General features: G+C 37.8%; 2 protein-coding genes across 3 annotated transcripts in view; one reads left to right on the top strand and one right to left on the bottom strand.

Annotated features, from left to right (window-relative positions):
* Positions 1–1,460: 1,460 nt before the first annotated feature.
* tnfsf18 (TNF superfamily member 18) lies at positions 1,461–5,824 on the bottom strand. Of its 2 annotated transcripts, none has more exons than XM_077213803.1 (3): positions 5,620–5,824; positions 3,305–3,356; positions 1,461–3,081 (listed from the first exon to the last, which is right to left on the bottom strand). In XM_077213803.1, exons 1-3 carry the CDS (start codon positions 5,797–5,799, stop codon positions 2,738–2,740), a joined length of 576 nt encoding a protein of 191 aa, XP_077069918.1. In that variant the 5' UTR covers positions 5,800–5,824; the 3' UTR covers positions 1,461–2,737. The 2 variants fall into 2 exon arrangements, with proteins under 2 accessions (XP_077069918.1, XP_077069917.1); XM_077213802.1 differs by having other exon boundaries at positions 1,461–3,093.
* Positions 5,825–14,515: 8,691 nt separating this feature from the next.
* ppap2d (phosphatidic acid phosphatase type 2D) overlaps positions 14,516–17,054 on the top strand; it is a 36,118-nt gene continuing 33,579 nt past the window's right edge. The window contains exon 1 of the mRNA XM_077211792.1: positions 14,516–15,524. Coding sequence (XP_077067907.1) covers positions 15,335–15,524 — 190 coding nt within the window. The 5' untranslated portion in view covers positions 14,516–15,334. The remainder of the gene's footprint in view (positions 15,525–17,054) is intronic.

A 17,054-nucleotide genomic window follows, 5' to 3' on the forward strand; every position in this document is an offset into this window, starting at 1 on the left:
GAGAGAATTGTGAATTTTCACTGATATCTAAACCTTTGGTGTCATTACTTCCTGTTTTTGCAGTTTCATGGCCAGTAAAAAATATTCATGGCCAGTACATTTTCTGAAGTCACAGGCAGGTGTAGTTAGTTTTAAGCCCGGTGCTACATTATTGACAATAGACATTTTTATGTCCGTGAAAGATTAGTAATTGGTAATACTACTCTGATAACGATATTTAATCCATGTGAACCATACTACTAGGATACTTTGGGCTTATAACACTTTGAAAACCCCAGTTTTAGAGCAAAAGGTGAATAATATCTGGAGAGTGCTCTAGTATTCTCATTTCTTCTCAACCAACCAACATGGAGAAACAGGCTTTGTTCCCACAGCTGCCATGTTAGATGTTTTTTAACTAGCGATTTTTCCTTCTAGCATTTCTCTGTTAGAATCAGAGTAAATTCCTATAAATTTAATTAAAAAAAAGCATCCGTACCCATCCCTGAAGAGGTTTTGATAAGACAAAAGCAGTGCATATAATATTCAGGGCTATTAAACTGTGCAGGAATGTGAGATGAGTGTGTGAATAGATGTCGATGAACTCATAAGGGGCTCCTCGAAAGCAGATGTGCTGAGTGATGTTTTGGTTTACGCACTCTTTCGCTTTCTTGTCAGAAAGAGGGTCCCGCTATTGAGTCATCAAAACATGACATCACAGTAGCACAGAATGATGACTCTATAGATTCAAGAACTCTGAGATCAATCTCACATGCAGAACCATGACAGAAGGCTCAGAGGTAGCTGAAGACGGTTCAGTTTATTGCCATGGTAAGATTAAATTAGGTACCAACTTGAAATGATTATTGAAAACATGTCAGTATTGAAAAACCCACAGTTAACTAAACATATTTGCTGATGGATTCATGGAAATTAGTCACTGCTGTGTTTCTGCCCCCTCACTCCCACCTCGATGGAAAGTCTTATCACTGTCTGTCTCGTTCTTGTAAGTATATCAGCCAGTCTACCATCAGTATGAATGAGTCATCATCACAAAAAATACTTATTACAATGGCAGAAAGGATGTAGTTGTTTATTAAAACAATCGTCTTACACAGTGTATAAGCGTTTTGACAGATATATCTGTGATAAAATATAGACACAAACCTCCACAAAATGAGTAACTTTATTTGAAAGGAGATCTCAAGACATTAAGTTATATTACAAAACAAAACATTAATTCGGCCATTTACAGTGACCCCAATAAGTGACTTAAAGGGATAGTTCACCAAAAAAATTCTGTCATTATTTATCCACCCTCAAGTTATTCCAACTTGTTTAAGTTGATTTTTTCTGCTGAACAAGAGAAGATAAAAGAAGATATATATATATAAGATATGTACCCCATTGACTTCCATAGTATGGAAACAAAAATACAATGGAAGTCAATAGGGACCATGAACTGTTTGGTTACTGATATTCTTCAAAATATCTTCTTTTATGTTCAGCAGAAGAAAGAAATTCATACAGGTTTGGAACAACTTGAGGGTGAGTAAATGATGACAGAATTTAAATATTTAACCAAAAATAAACCATACATTTTAAGTAGCCAGAAGGTTGCTATTGTGTAATTAACAGCTATAAATACAGATAAATATGACATATATGTATATAATAAAAGAAAACACACATACGTATGATACAATTACAGTATATACATACTTTTAGTGGCTAGGCTCTCTTGATACACCACCTGACCAATGACATGTTCGTTGGCGAAAACTTCATGCTGAATTCGAAATAGCATAGTAGACATATTGCCGTATTATATGAGTGTAGTATGCGTTTATTAAAGGGAGGTATTCTGATATTCTTTGTCTGCACTTTAACCCCACCCCTTAACCCCACTCTATTCAATGTATGTAGATTCAGTGTGTTTTGCTAGTTTTAAATGGCATTTTACAGAAATAATCAAGAAATATGGTTGTTGAGGAGCTTATAATAGTGACACAAGATAACCAGAGAGAAAACAAGCGGTATTTATTCCCCTTGCTCCTTTAAATCTTGAAAAAAACAAAATCTTCATGTTCAAGCTGTAGATTAAGTGATGTGTTGACCATAATTCTCAAACAAATCAAATGTACATCAGTAAGATTTAATCTCATTTAAATTTTTTATTGATCCATGTTTTGTAGTGTGGATAGTAAATAAAGGGTTCACAATACCAAAGTGAGTATGTTGTAGAAACATTTGGAGCAGTTCAGGGCCTTAGCGAAGGGTCAATTGCACACAAATATATATTTTTTAACAAAGTGCATCAATAGTACCCAATTTTACATTGGCACACTCTAAAAAAATGCTGGGTTGTTTCAAACCATATTTGGGTCAAATATTGACAAAACCAACTGTTGGTTTCAAATTTTTTATAAATTTTTTTAAATCCAACGGATGGGTTCGTCCATATTTTACCCAAACATGGGTCAACCAAACATTTTGTAGAGTATTTAACAATCAGAATTCGTCTGTGCAGTAACACATCGTTCTTCGAGTGGAGAAAAGCTTAAATATAGTGCAATACAGGCAGAGAGCTTTCACTTTTTTTGGAGATGTGACTTTAAGAAATAAATAAAAAAGTAATTTCTTACCAAATCAAACATGTCACACACTGCCTCCAGTGTACTTCAAAATCCAACAGATCAGTGCAAATCAGAGTCCACATTCATATTGTCACAGATCCAATTCAGTCTTCGATCTAGATCTAATGAATCTTGATCATTCCCAGGTAGGTTGCAGTGTGAAGGGTCTGGATTTTGGCTTTAGGAACACAGGTCACATTGAAGACATCTCCCCTAGCCAGTTTAATCGCTTTACCCATGAAGCCAGTTGAGAGATTTGATCCATTGATATGACTTTTCAAAATCACATGATTTTGTTTCGATTGCAAAGTGATTGTATTGTCTTCTTTCATTCTAGAGACAAGGGTAACCTGCAGGTACAGGAAATATAGGCCATCGTACTTCACCTTCAACTGCCTATCTTCCTCTTTGTAGTCAGAATTCTGTGTTTTCCACTGGAGTAGCTCCACCACGTCTTTTTCAAGCCCTGTGAACAAATCTAGAGATAAGTCATTTTCAGGTTTTCATTATGCTTACCATAGAAAAAGATAGCATTTTAATTGTGAATTAAGTATCCAAATAGGTGTTGGGGGCTACTTTAGGACATTAAAGGAATATATTTGGTTCTAGTAAAAAAAAAATAAAGATCACAAACTGAAGACACATTATGATGCAGATTTAAATATCTAAAAGATTAAGCGCTGACTTACAGTTTGGTGAAAATGAAATTATGTCCGAGATCTTTCTGGGATCCTCTTGGGTCTGAAAAAATAAGGTAAGTTCAAGGCTTTTTTAATCTCTCTCACAATTACAGTCAAAATATAGTACACAAAACTACGAAAGCAAGTTCCATAAAGACAGTCTTTCAATGAAAAGTTACAAAAAGCTTTAAAATTATGAGCATTAAGCATTTATACAGTATCTGAGATTTCCTAGATACATAGATACAGTAGTAAGATGCTGCTTAAGTGGTTAAACTTTCGACAAATCCATTTAAGGCCCTTATTGGGGTTAATTCAGATAGGGCTGACATGAAACCCAGGGACAAACCCATTGACCCTGGGTTCTGGTTTCTTGACAGTTGCTAAGGTGCTCAGGTTGGTTGCTATGTTACTCTGGTTGGTCACTAGGGCATTTCCAACAGGTTGATAGTATGTTGTCCAATTAATTTCAGTCCAATTCATCTATCCCCTTTAGCTTATTTGTTTTTAACCCAAATATGTATTTTCAAATGCATTTAAAAGGTATGTGCCCAAGCAGCGCTTCTGATGTCAGACAAGCCAGGAAAGAGGAGGGGTGGCATTTCCCCTCAGTGGAATGATGTCATAATGTCATGTTCAACTGTTCTGCGGTTGCATGTTTGTTTTCACCAGTCCAATATGCTGCATCTACGTGTGTGTGTGTGTGTCTGTGTGCGGAAAAAAAACAAATTTTAAGAGAAAGTATAGTTTCAGAACTTAACCAATTTCATTTTCAAACAGATTCTCATATCTTATAGGTGTTACTTTTGAATTAAACCACCAGTTAAATCCTATAGCCAATCCTATAACCTTCTAAAAGTTACCCGAAAAGGATATTTTTTATGTTTTATTTTTTGTAGCACAATTGCACTCTTAAAAATAAAGGTTCTTTATTGGCATTTATGGTTCCATGAAGAAACATCCACGGGAGCTTTCCATTCCGCAAAATGTTCTTTACAAAAATTTATTTTAAGTACTGTTTACTGCAAGGTTCTTTGGGTAACCCAAAATGGTTCTTCTATATTATTTTTGTGCAAAGCCCCTTTTTGAAAATTTTAAGAGTGTGAGAAAAAAAGTTCCTTTTCATGAAAAAACTGTGACTCAAAAATGATGGTAAATTGTAATTGCATCAGATGCTGATCTCTATCAACCATGTCACAGAAAGTTTCATTTCTTATTGTCTCTAGCACTAAATTGTTCGTTGAGCAGCCAGAACATGTTTTGACATGTTTCATGTGGTAACCAGATTTGACCTTCCAACTGGCATGATACCACAGCTAGTCCCTTATGAGAAAAACATAAGCATTTTCGGCAAATTCAGCTCTCTGTCCACTGTGCTGGAAAGAACAATGATGATTGACACTGAGCAGCAGTATCAATACTGACTGAGTATACTGAGTATCCACACTGGCACTAAATGTGTTGTTTTACTGTTTGAAACAACACTGGCACTGGCACTGTTTGATTTACTGTGTAACAAAGACTTGCCTATTATGTGGTCATTGGATGCTTACTTATTTTAACAGTATGGATAACATTGATAGTGAATGTGATGAAGTGTACATTTGCAAATACACTAGGATTTCATACATCCACTAAAAATTACTAAAAACACCGGTAAAGTTCAGTTTAAATTTCTTAGACATTTAGAAGCAATTTTGTTTTAATGTGCCCAAACACTTTTTGGAACACTTCATATAAAGGTAATTATATATGTATTTGAGCTTATCTGTTTGAATCTGTTCTGTCTATAAATATGTGGTTGTTGTGATTACACACATCTGCGGTTTTGAGTCAGCAAGCTGCTGTGGTCTGACTGTGGACCACCATATACACAATACACAACAGCTCTACACACAATTCCCTGAATTTACGTTTATCATTTTCTTAACATTTTTTGATTCAAGTCTCTGCTTCCCTGCTTCATTTACTTATTGTTTTTGCCAGCATACTGTACATGTGAACTTCAGTATTGTTTAAAGAGCATTTCATACTCTCAGAAACAAAAGCTGTCACTGGGACGGTACCCTTTCAAAAGGTTCTAATATGTACCATATGTACACCTTAGGTTACCTTTAAAATACTAATACGAACCCTTTAGGGTAAAAAAAAAATTGTACCTTCTGAAAGGGTTCCCCAGTGACAGCTTTGTACCTTTTTTGTTTCTAAGAGTGAGCAGGATGCATTTCATGAAGTTCACAGACATGCTTCAACCTTAAAAATTAAGCTTATAGCTTAAATATAAAAGTTTTGGCAAGAACTTAGATTATAGATCTCATCCATACCTGTGGTTTATCAGGAGCCGGTGATTCTCTGTAAATGAAGTGCAGAGTTATTGACGAGGCCAGGCCTAGAGTGAGCAGGGTGGCCCAAACCAGCAATCCCCGGATCAGCTTCCTCTGATGGGCCAGACCTCCACCATCGCCACCTGTTTTTTCACTGCAGTACTCGGCAGATAGAGACATGATGCCTCACAGCGTCAGTGTAGGAGAAGAGTGAGAGAGCTGAGGTGAAAACACTGGTGAGGCTGGGATTGATGATGTCGAATGAGCGTGGCCTCCACCTCTCGTCTTCTGGTTGGCCCGTAGACAAACCTCAGAATGTGTCAAGCTTCCTGTACGATGGCTTTGTGTTTTGTGAGTGTCTGTGTTCCTGTTTAGAGTTTCTCAGCAGATGTCCAAGATGAGTGCTGTAGTGCAGTGTTTCTCAACCAGTGGGGCCGCGACCCACTCATTCTATAGGGGGTCTCGAGATTTTCTCTGTGTTCTCGGTGTTACACCGGCACAGCCAATAAGTGCGCTTCACAAAAGGCTCATTGCAACAGGCTACGTTTACATGCAACCAAATAATTTGTTAGTAAACGCACTGACGGCTCAATCGGACTGAAAAGCCGTCATGTAAACCCCTTAATCGATCCTAATGAGCTCGATGTGAATGAAATTTCGATCGGATTTAAAGGGGTGGTTTATTCCTTTTCTAATCCAATTGAGAGGTTATGCAAACTCTTGATCGGATTGAAAACCGAAACTGAAAGGACATCATAGCATATTGATAGACGCGCTGAACGAGCTGTTCTTCCTGTTGAATAAAGTGTCATATTGTCCTGTCATTCTATAATTCTCCTTTCACTCACTCAGCGTCAGTGAAGTGACAACGTCCCACCAGTCCTTGTTACAGGCTCTCATCCACAGACGACTGGTTTTGGGCAGTTTTACTGCGTGATGAATATAAGCAGCACGGCACAACGGTTCATATGCTCATTGTCTCCAATTTATGACCAGAAATATTAAGTCTGCTTTATAGGCTAAAACAAATAAAGAACCAATGTAAGAGAATGCGCAAACAGCGGGAAACTCTCTATATTCGTGCAGTGTGCGCATATCAAAAAATCTATTCACATTTAAAGCTTGTGACAAATAAAAGCATCCATCAACCGGATCACGTTTAACGTTCATGTAAACACTACATGCAGATTCATCAATCGGAATGAATTCAGTCCAATTGAAACAAAAGTTCTGCATGTAAACGTAGCCGGTCCTCCAACAAATCGTACTTTTGAATGTCGTAGTTCGAACCTTTCGAACCTGTTTTTCAACTGTCCTATCACAATAGTGCCGGATCTGGGCCGATACTATGTTGCTGTCTTGCTACAGTACGCAGCCATGAAAACAAAAAGCAGGAAAAGGCTGACAACAGCTAGTTTGTGTGCGACACTATGAGTCGCACTTTTCCAAATTCCACCGCGTCTGGATATGATCATTTCAGAGCGTTAGTCTCAAGTGTCACATTAACGTGAGTAAAAAAAAATCTGTTTGCCTCATAGTCTGCCTAATTATTGAAAATATTTGTGTTTTCGTGTAATTAATTCAAATACGCATATAGGCCTACGGTGTAGCCTAGGTCTAAAGAGGCATTTCAGTTAGGCTATTGATTTATTTCCCGCCTTATTGGGTCGTATGACTGGCATAAAAAAAAACAAAAAAAACAAAGTGGGACGCAGAAGGCAAAATGTTGAGAAACCCTGCTGTAGTGTACTTTCCCCTAAAGCATGGGTGATGTGCAATATGAAACATCTCTCGCCTGGGCAGGGACAGGCCCTCCTACTCGCTGTCAACCGGAGGGAAGCAGGTGTCACAGTCCCTTTAATAGACCGCTGGGAGTTTTTACACTATACAAAACCATCACATTCTGTATGCCACATGTGACGCACTACGTGAGACCTGTACTAAATATACTGTGCTGTTGTGTACAGGTGTTGGTTTAGTTTTTCTTGCTGAACTTGTTCAGTGGTCAAAGTGACTTGTTCTGACATGTTAAGAATATGAAAGGAATCCACCACCACCATAACCACACCGCATCAGACTGCAGCTAGCGCTAACATTTATGTGGGGTATTTATCTTCTGCATATGTTATTATTCTGATTAAACATGTTCTGACATGTGGTGACAATAACAGAATGTCGATCCATCAAAGCATAGTATAAATATTTGATATCCATACACAGCTAATACGACATGAAAACACTGCCGTTCAAATGTAGTGGTAATTGTTTTTATTATTTTGAAAAGAAGTAGCCTACTGTATACTGAAATAAAATACAGTCAAAAATACAGTAAAAACAGTAATTTGTGAAATGTTATTACAATTATTTTAATATACTGTAAAGTGTAATTTATTCCTTTGATGGCAAAGCTGAATTTTCAGCATCATTACTCCAGTCTTCAGTGTCACATGATCCTTCAGAAATCATTATAATATGATGATCTGATGCTCTAGAAACTTTTCTGATTATTATCAATGTTGAAAACAATTGTGCTGTGCAATATTTTTCTGCAAATACTTTTATTCCAGGATTCTTTGATCTAATTCTTTAAAATAATTAGTAATTGAATAATAATACAGATCTCTTTTTACCTGCATTACAGTAAGAAATCATATACAAATCTGATCAATTAATTACAGTACAATAATAATACATAGCAGCATGATATGTATGCTGTAAATATTTCAATTAAAATGTCTCCTTTTTTGACATTAACATAATGAGCATTAGATATTAGGTAAATAATTTTGATAGAAAAATAATAATAACATTTTAATGGTTCTGAAAATAAATTTAATTTATCTGATTTGCTTTCTAATAACGCACACATTTTTCTCCTCGTTATATTGAGGTATAAAATGAACTAGATGTATTCTTGACAAGTTTCATGAGATCCACTCAAATTATGGTCAAGTGCAAAGTGATCTGGACTCGCATGGTTGGCAACATATACCATTTTATGAAGACTACATCAAATCAGAAAAAAAGCATTAAAAACGCGCATGTAAGCTTTATGTTCTTACACATCTGTGGATATGACCCAGTTGTGGTTTTCCCCTGTGACCCAGATCATGCAGAAAGCCTGAATATGAAAATTATTGACAAATGATTATAGTAACAAACAACCATCAAATTAGTCATATTTTCGAGCTGATCCACCTTCAGCTTCCCATTTTATTTAGCATTAATTTTACTTGGAAGAATTTCTGCTAATCACGTCACATGAATTTTTATAACTGCAAACATGTAACAACTATGTAGTAACTATGTAACTACAATTCAAAAGCAGAAAAATGACGTTTGTGTGTTGTCTGGGCATGTATATGTTGACTATATATATTGTGAGCTCCAGGCTGTGGTCTACCTGTGAAAGTTGCTCTATATGAATGACTCTTGCTATTTGTCATAAGCCAGATAAACTAAACACCTGCAGGAAAATAGTAAACCAATAAACCGGAAAGAGGGAAATGATGAAATATCAACACTTTCCAAAGCCACAAGAGATTTTCCCAGCTTTATCTTTTTAAAGCCTTGGGTGAAATAATAAATCAGTGACGAAGAAAATCAAAAGAGGAACCACGTTGCTCTTATGTGTTTGATTGAGAGGAACCGAAAGAGACAAAAAGGCATATTTGATAGATAACGTCATCCAGTGACAGTGACTCAATGCTTGGGGGTGGGGGGTTGGGTGGTGGTGGTGGGGGAGTGGGGGGGGGGGGGGGGGGGGGGTATGTTAGGGACTGGTCACTCTTGTGTGTGGAAACCTCTGCCCAGCTAGAGGAAGTTCAGACGTCCAAAAAACACCGAGACATGAAGAGGGGACAGGAAATTTACGTATTGTGTTGCGTGAACATACAATACGACTGACCTTTCTCTCTCCTACTCAATTTCCATTCTTTACCAACTGACCTTGCTGACTTTACACCTAATGATCTTATGAACTAGGCTACAGTCTATCACTACTTTGAAAATGCTTTCAATGGAACGACGGCGTAAAGATGGCGTGTTTTAAAAGATGAAATAAGCCCTTGGGGGATTTTGAAGGTGAGATGTGGTGTCAAAGTGTGACATTAATCCTGCTCAGGATAGATTTACTGCTGTAATTTTAATTCTACTGATGATAAAGACACAGAACCATCACTTCACTTCTCCAGGCTCTGGGATTGAATCTTTTAATAAGTATCAGATATTCCCATCATGCCAAATCATCACTTTACATATGAAATGTACATTCAGTTTTAATTTTCACACAAAAAACATCCGTGGTTACAGCACAAGTACCGAGTAACTAGACGTTTTTTGTGACCGAAAACATCACTCTTAGGAAAAAAAGGTTCTATGTGGTCCTAAACAGAACCCTAGTGTTCTTGGCTTAAGTTTAAAGAACACTTTATGTCAGAAAGGCAAGAGCCCACAGCAGACTGTGGAGATTGGCCTGCCACTGAGCAACCACAGCTGCCAGTAGATTACTGTTCTACTGTATTTTACAGCGCAATTTTTTTTACAGAAAAGCTAAGCAGGGCTGAGCCTGGTAAGTACCTGGATGGGATACTCCTGGGAAAACTATGTAACTGCTGGAAGAGGTGTTAGTGAGGCCAGCAGGAGGTGCTCACCATGTGGTCTGTGTGGGTCCTATTGCCCCAGTATAGTGACGGGGACACTATACTGTCAAAGAGCACCGTCCTTCGGATGAGGCGTTAAACCGAGGTCCTGACTCTCTGTGGTCTTTAAAAATCACAGGATCTCTTTCGAAAAAGAGTAGGGCATCCTGGCCAAATTTGCCCATTGGCCTCTGTCCACCATCATGGCTTCCTATTCATCCCCATATACTGATTGGCTCTATCACTCTGTCTCCTCTCCACCAATAAACTGGTGTGTGGTGGGCGTTCTGGCTCAGTATGGCTGCCATCATTTGGTTTTGCCCAACCCATGTTGCCTGTGCTCCCTGTGATTCCTCCCAGCCTCCCTCTCCCACCTCCTCTTCCCTAATCAGCCAGTTCCTCAGCCCCGCCTCCGGTGTTTCACTTCAGCCCCTCTGCATCTCCAACACCTTTCTGTGAGGAACTACCTCAGAGCTTCAGTTCTCTAGCTCCGCCCAGTAAGGAGATTCCCCTGCCTCCACTTCTGGCCTACGAACAACCGTGGCTTGTCAACCTATCAGCTCTACCTTTGGTCCTCCCTACTTCGGCTCCACCAGAAATCGTTGTCCTCATAGCTCCACCGGGCTCCCTCCTCCCACCAGCTCTGCCTTGGTCCTTGGTCACCTCAGTCTTCAGCCTCCCTGATTCCACCTCGGATGCTCTGGTGGCTTCATTTCCACAATTCAGGCTCCATTTCGTGGAGAAATAAAAATAAATGAGCATAACAGTACAGACAAGAAACCCTACAGAAGAAACATACTTGGGTAAAATGTAAAGTTTTTTTATATGCAAACATATGAACATATGAAATAGTAACATACCATGGCCAAGGGAGCTGTTTTCCTGAATATTATCACAATAGCAAATGTTATTTTATTGTTCAATAGTTAATATTAAGTTACCTACATTTTAGACACAAAATTGACTTTTTGGAGGGTTTTATTTCACCAACAAAAATAGTTCCAAAGGAAAGTAACACTCTGTGTTTTGTTACTGAGTGATTCGTTTGAACGAATGATTCAATGACTCACTCTTTAAGACGTCGCTTGCTGCCACCTATTGGCGGTTTAGTTTCATGTTTAAAAGTATCATTGCATTTTTCCCCCTTTGTATATTCAAACATTTATTTAAAACATTAATCTCATAACATTATTTATCGCAGTTGTAATTTTGCAGTGTAAATTATTTAATTTGATTGGTATTGGCTATGTCTTATTATAACTACATTTTTTGAACAAATGTAAGAATTTGACATGAAAAATAACGCATACATTTTACAAGGTTGAAAACTTTGGCTTTCATAAAGGTAAATAGAACCCTGATGTAAATATCACAAATATTATGTGAAGATTATGTAAATATTTTATTATCTATGAGTAGGCTAGTTATATTTTTCTTGTGTCATGAAGACAAATTTATTGAGCGTGTATAGCACACTTTCTGAAACAAATGTCTGTTTGTCTCCATCTACAGGTCTTAAAACGTTTCTACACATTATGTAATGCTTTGCATGTACAAGGGTTCAGTGGAAGACATCGTTGGAATGGAAGTGACTATAAATAAGATCATTTAATCCACATCACAAATGTTGCATCCTGTAGAAGACAGGGGCATTTCTGGATATTAATCACAGACACTTGTTTTGTAACCCATGAGAAAATACTAGGCTATAGAAGGGTGTGGACACCAGTGTGACACTCACTGATCTTCAGCTATTTAATAATCATCGATGTGAACCGGAGTTAAGATGGCACAGCCACACTCTGCTGGATCGGATGGAAAATGTTATTGTTTAAACACTCACCAGATGGCAGTATTTCCAAATACTCCAAAGTTCACCAGACCTGCAAATAATTGAGAACTTCATACATCTTCAAGAAACCCTCACAGACCGGCCCAAGACTATATGATGTTACATTTTTTAATTAGCCTTCATTAAGTTATTATTATTGTAATTTATGCTGTACACTTCTGAAAATAAAAGTTCTTTATTGGCAACTGGTTTCATTAAGAACTATACAATCCATGGAATCTTATCACTCCACAAAAGGTTCTTTATCGTGCAGAAAGGTTCTTTAGATTATTAAAATGTTCATCACACTAAGAAAAACATGGTTATTTTAAGAACTGTTGACTGAAAGGTTCTTTAGGAAACCCACAATGGTTCTTTTATGGCATCACGACAAATGTCTGCCAGGTTTTCTTTATGGTTACCATTTAATGAAAAAGAAAAAGATCAGCTGATCAGTGCTTTAGAGCTGGAGTTGAAAGACAAGGAAAGGCAACATTTGCTGGTGGCATGAAAAAGAAGGCAAGTAGAAAGAGAGAAGGAGAAAGGTTGAGCCTCATTTTCCCTACATAGACAGCATTTGGTGGCAAAATGCTATAAGGGGTGTTTACAAAGGATGCATGTCTAGTTAATTAGTATGCAAATCAATGGCTCTTTGAACTCCTCTTAATAAAATTATATATATATATATATATATATATATATATATATATATATATACTGTATATATACTGTATATATCCAGTAATTCATATATATATCCAAAACCCAGTAATTTCAAAAGAAATCAAAAGAATCAATACAACACAATACAATTCAGATTTCGCAATGGGTTAATGTTGATAATGCGGATTCCTAACAGAACGTTGCTTGGTTCGGAAGTGACTTCTGAGCTGTGCTTCATATTTCACTCTGGTCTTGACAAAAGACAATGAGCCTTTATTGCCTGCGTATCTTTGCAAATATGACTGTCCCTTTAGTCATAAATGTTCACTTGGGCTAAACAGAAGCTTTGTCTCATTTTGAAAAGCTGCACCCTCTTTAGGTCACATTTGTTTGCCGCATATGGTATTAAGGCTGTCTCATTTAAAGGGATAGTTCACCCAAAAATGAAAATTCTGTCAGTATTTACTCACCCTCATGTTGTTCCAACCCCGTAAGACCTTCGTTCATCTTCGGAACACGAATTAAGATATTTTTGATGAAATATGAGAGCTGGATCACTCCTCCATAGGCTTCTTCAGGGATTGAACTTGCCGGCCCCGAAAAGTTATTAAAGACATCGTTAAAATAATCCAGGTGACTACAGTGGCTCAATCCTAAATTCATCAAGCGACGAGAATACTTTTTGTGCGCAAAAACATACAAAAATAACGACTTTATTTCAACTATTCATTTCCTTCTCTGTGGGCCTCGAGTCAGTTAAACTACTGTAATTGCGTAGAGCTACGTCACACGTAGGCTCACTATTGGCCGACGCTGGTCAAGTGGGTGATGCGTGTGACGTACAACAACAGAAGCTTACGCTATTACACTAGTGAACTGACTCGAGGCCCAAGGAAATTAATAGTTGAAATAAAGTCGTTATTTTGTTGTTTTTTTGCGCACAAAAAGTATTCTCGTCGTTTGATACATTTAAGATTGAGCCACTGTAGTCACTTGGACTATTTTAAAGATATCTTTAATAATTTTTCGGGGCTGGCAAGTTCCAATCCCTGAAGAAGCCTATGGACTAGTATGGAGGAGTGATCCAGCTTTCAGATTTCATCAAAAATATCTTAATTCCTGTTCCGAAGATGAACGAAGGTCTTACGGGGTTGGAACAACATGAGGGTGAGTAAATACTGACAGAATTTTAATTTTTGGGTGAACTATCCCTTTAAGAAAAGTAAATTAGCCTACTTGCAAAGTAAGAAAATACAGCCTCAGGAGGAATAACAGTCAATTTTATAATGGTTACTTTTCTTATAGTAAGCATGAAAATGGAAGTTACAATAGTATTTTCTTCCTTATTGTGAGGTATGTCAGCTTCTTGAGGGAAATGGCTTCTCAAACAAGAACAAATGTTGGGCGGGATTTGTATTGTCCATGGTGAATTGATTGGATGTTTGTGGTTTACTATTGGTAGATCTCCTGTGAGTGACAGGTTGGCCCAGCCTCGCGCCAGTAAACACGCCGTTGGAGAAGAGATGTGGCTGCAAGAGGGAGGGGAAGTTATTTTGATTAAAGATTATGAGCTAGGGCACATACAAAAGAAGAAGAAGAAGACGTGCACAGAATAATAAAAAGCCAACTGCAATATACCATAAAAAAAAATAAAAAAAAATAAATAAAAAAAACTAAAAGATTTTGATTTCATTGTGACTTATGAGACATCCTCGAGGAGAAATGTGACTTCCGGAGGGCACAGCCTTCGAAATGAGACAGTATGGAATAGGCGGTCACCCGAGGAGGCAAATAACAACTGGACTGATCGAGCGCTTTTCGTTAACAACGTTGACAGCATAACAATACTAATATTATTTATCACTTTATAATATATTTAGGCTACACCTGTTTGGCTACAAACAGTGTTTTTTATAGAACAATTATTACTAGCTATAGTTAACACGTGGCTAAGTGTTCTATTGCGCCGAAAGACAAGTTGGGTCACCCGAATTATTATTATTATTATTTAACCCCAAAGTCAGTTTGCAAGTTTTCCCGCGTTCGGAACACGTATAACCCCAAAATGCTGCCTGGGTAAGTTAGTCAGCTCACTAGGTTTTAAGCCAGCCCTAAAGAGGGCGGAGGAATAACACTAATACCCACAAATCAAAACACGATCCGCTTCAACTTTGCTCTCGGTTGGGGAAAGAAAGACGAGTTTGACATGGATAGTCACAGAGGCTGACAAACTTTTGACTGACATATGTTTTCAGGAATGTGTTTTTCTCCATCATGTCCAGATGATGATGGCCAAACTGCAGCCGAAACTTTTCAAAAGTGCTGGAGAAAGGATTTCTCGTGTAAAAGAGAGCAGACCAGGATCTCTGTACAAGTCTGATCGATTCATTAGTTAAGACGTGTGTACATTTCTATATTCGTCATACAGCCTACACGTGCGATTGTTGTTGGATTTTAACCTAAACCATTCAGAAGATTTAAAAAAAGTTCAAGTAAACCGTGTTCCTAACCTGTCAGATTGGCTTTACTGAGGTTGTGAAGGAAAGTAAATCAGGCACAAGTATTGAATTAAACGGACAACATGCAGAAGTTGAATTCGGTGAGCAGTAACGCGGAGCTCCAGCAGCGGCTGGCGGATCACGGTGGATCCGGAGACACAGCGAGGGAAAACGGCACCAAACACATCCCTAGTCCCGCGGAACCTGTGGATACGGTTCAATGCTCCAGCAGAAAGATGCTGGTCGGGCTGGACGTCCTCTGTCTGCTCGTGGGTAAGAGAAACAATGCTGGTGGACACTTTTTAATAACTTTCACATGGATGTTATGACATAATGACATGCTATTAGATTATTTACATTAAGTGTAAGCCAACTGGGTTACAATAATCACTTTCATTATAAGCTGGTCAAATCAAAGACATTTCTATTTGAAAGTACATGAACTGATCATCTGTCCAGCTTTATAATGTAGTTACCTAATGTTATTATTGTTAATGTGTACCCCCCCCCCCCCCCCTCCCTCTTCCCCTCATATGCAAAGAAAGCAATGTACAACAGATTTATTGCAGGGCTTTGCAGGTTGTGGAACATCCACTTCATCTGTTTTCCTCATAATATTACAAAAAAAGAGGAACAAGTTTTGACGTCTTCACAAAAGATGTTGATGTCAAAAGTTGACATGGGAACAACTTTTCAAAAGTGGAGGAATCCAAAGTCGATCCATTCAAATAATCCACTCAAAAGCCAAATCAGAGCTCAGAAAGGGAAAATAATAAGTTCATAACCTCTATGCACGTGGTGTGTGTGTGTGTGTGTGTGTGTTTTCAGTTTAGAGTTGGCAGGAAAGTTTGTCCTGGGAAATTCAGCCGTATCCATGGAAACAAGCAGTTCTCCAGAGAAAAGTGATACTGCCTTTTCATTTCAGAAGGCCTGAACTGGTTGTGTTGTTTACTTTGTTTTGCCTCATATACTTTATTGTAACTTTTATTAAAACAGAGTTAGGCTAGTTGCACTGCAAACAATCGTTCTACATGTAAAAGAATAGCAGAGATCACACCTCAAGTATAAAAATAACAGATGATTTTTATTCCCAGCTGATCAATAATAAAAACATTGACAGCCAATCATAATCCATCCTGCTTTAGAGAGCTCAAACTTTTAAAGTGATAGAGGGCAAAACTGCAGCACACACGAATAAACAGTACGTTATTGTCCGTTGGAATAATATTGTTATAGTTTGTCTTTGGATGTTACCATATGAAACACACTTAAAATAATTTTTGCTGTATGACTATGAAGCATTACAGAAAAAAAGTGGACATTCAAAATAGTGTCCAAAGTTTCAAGAGAAATTTAATTTAGATATTTTCATAGTAATATTTGAATCTAGACTACACTAACTGATTGCACATCATATACATTTTGCTCATGACGTAAAGTCTCCATACCACATTCAAAAGGACTTTTTCGTCTGCACAAATCCTTGACAAATGTTGTCCTGTTAGTTTGTTGACACATTTGCTGCATTCTGCAAAGCTGCTAGTAAAATCAGTGCACACCCCATCAGTTTCAGATGATTTAATGTGTCACAACAACATTCACAACCGGGATAAGGGGATAAACACTTTAATTATGTTTTTCATGTCGTTGTTTTTCGTGTGCCAAATAGAACCTGTCCAGGCAGACAGACAGGTTACAGTAAGTTCTTCACCGGCCCGACTGTCTTACTCACATAAGACCTACGTTAGGAACTTATCTTGGCCTCCAGGTGAAAGTCCTTGTCCCACAGAATCTGTTTTTAGA

Source organism: Siphateles boraxobius, unplaced genomic scaffold, assembly GCF_051911475.1.
Source record: "Siphateles boraxobius isolate OS27281-9 unplaced genomic scaffold, OSU_SipBor_1 66, whole genome shotgun sequence".
NCBI classification, from domain to species: Eukaryota; Metazoa; Chordata; class Actinopteri; order Cypriniformes; family Leuciscidae; genus Siphateles; species Siphateles boraxobius.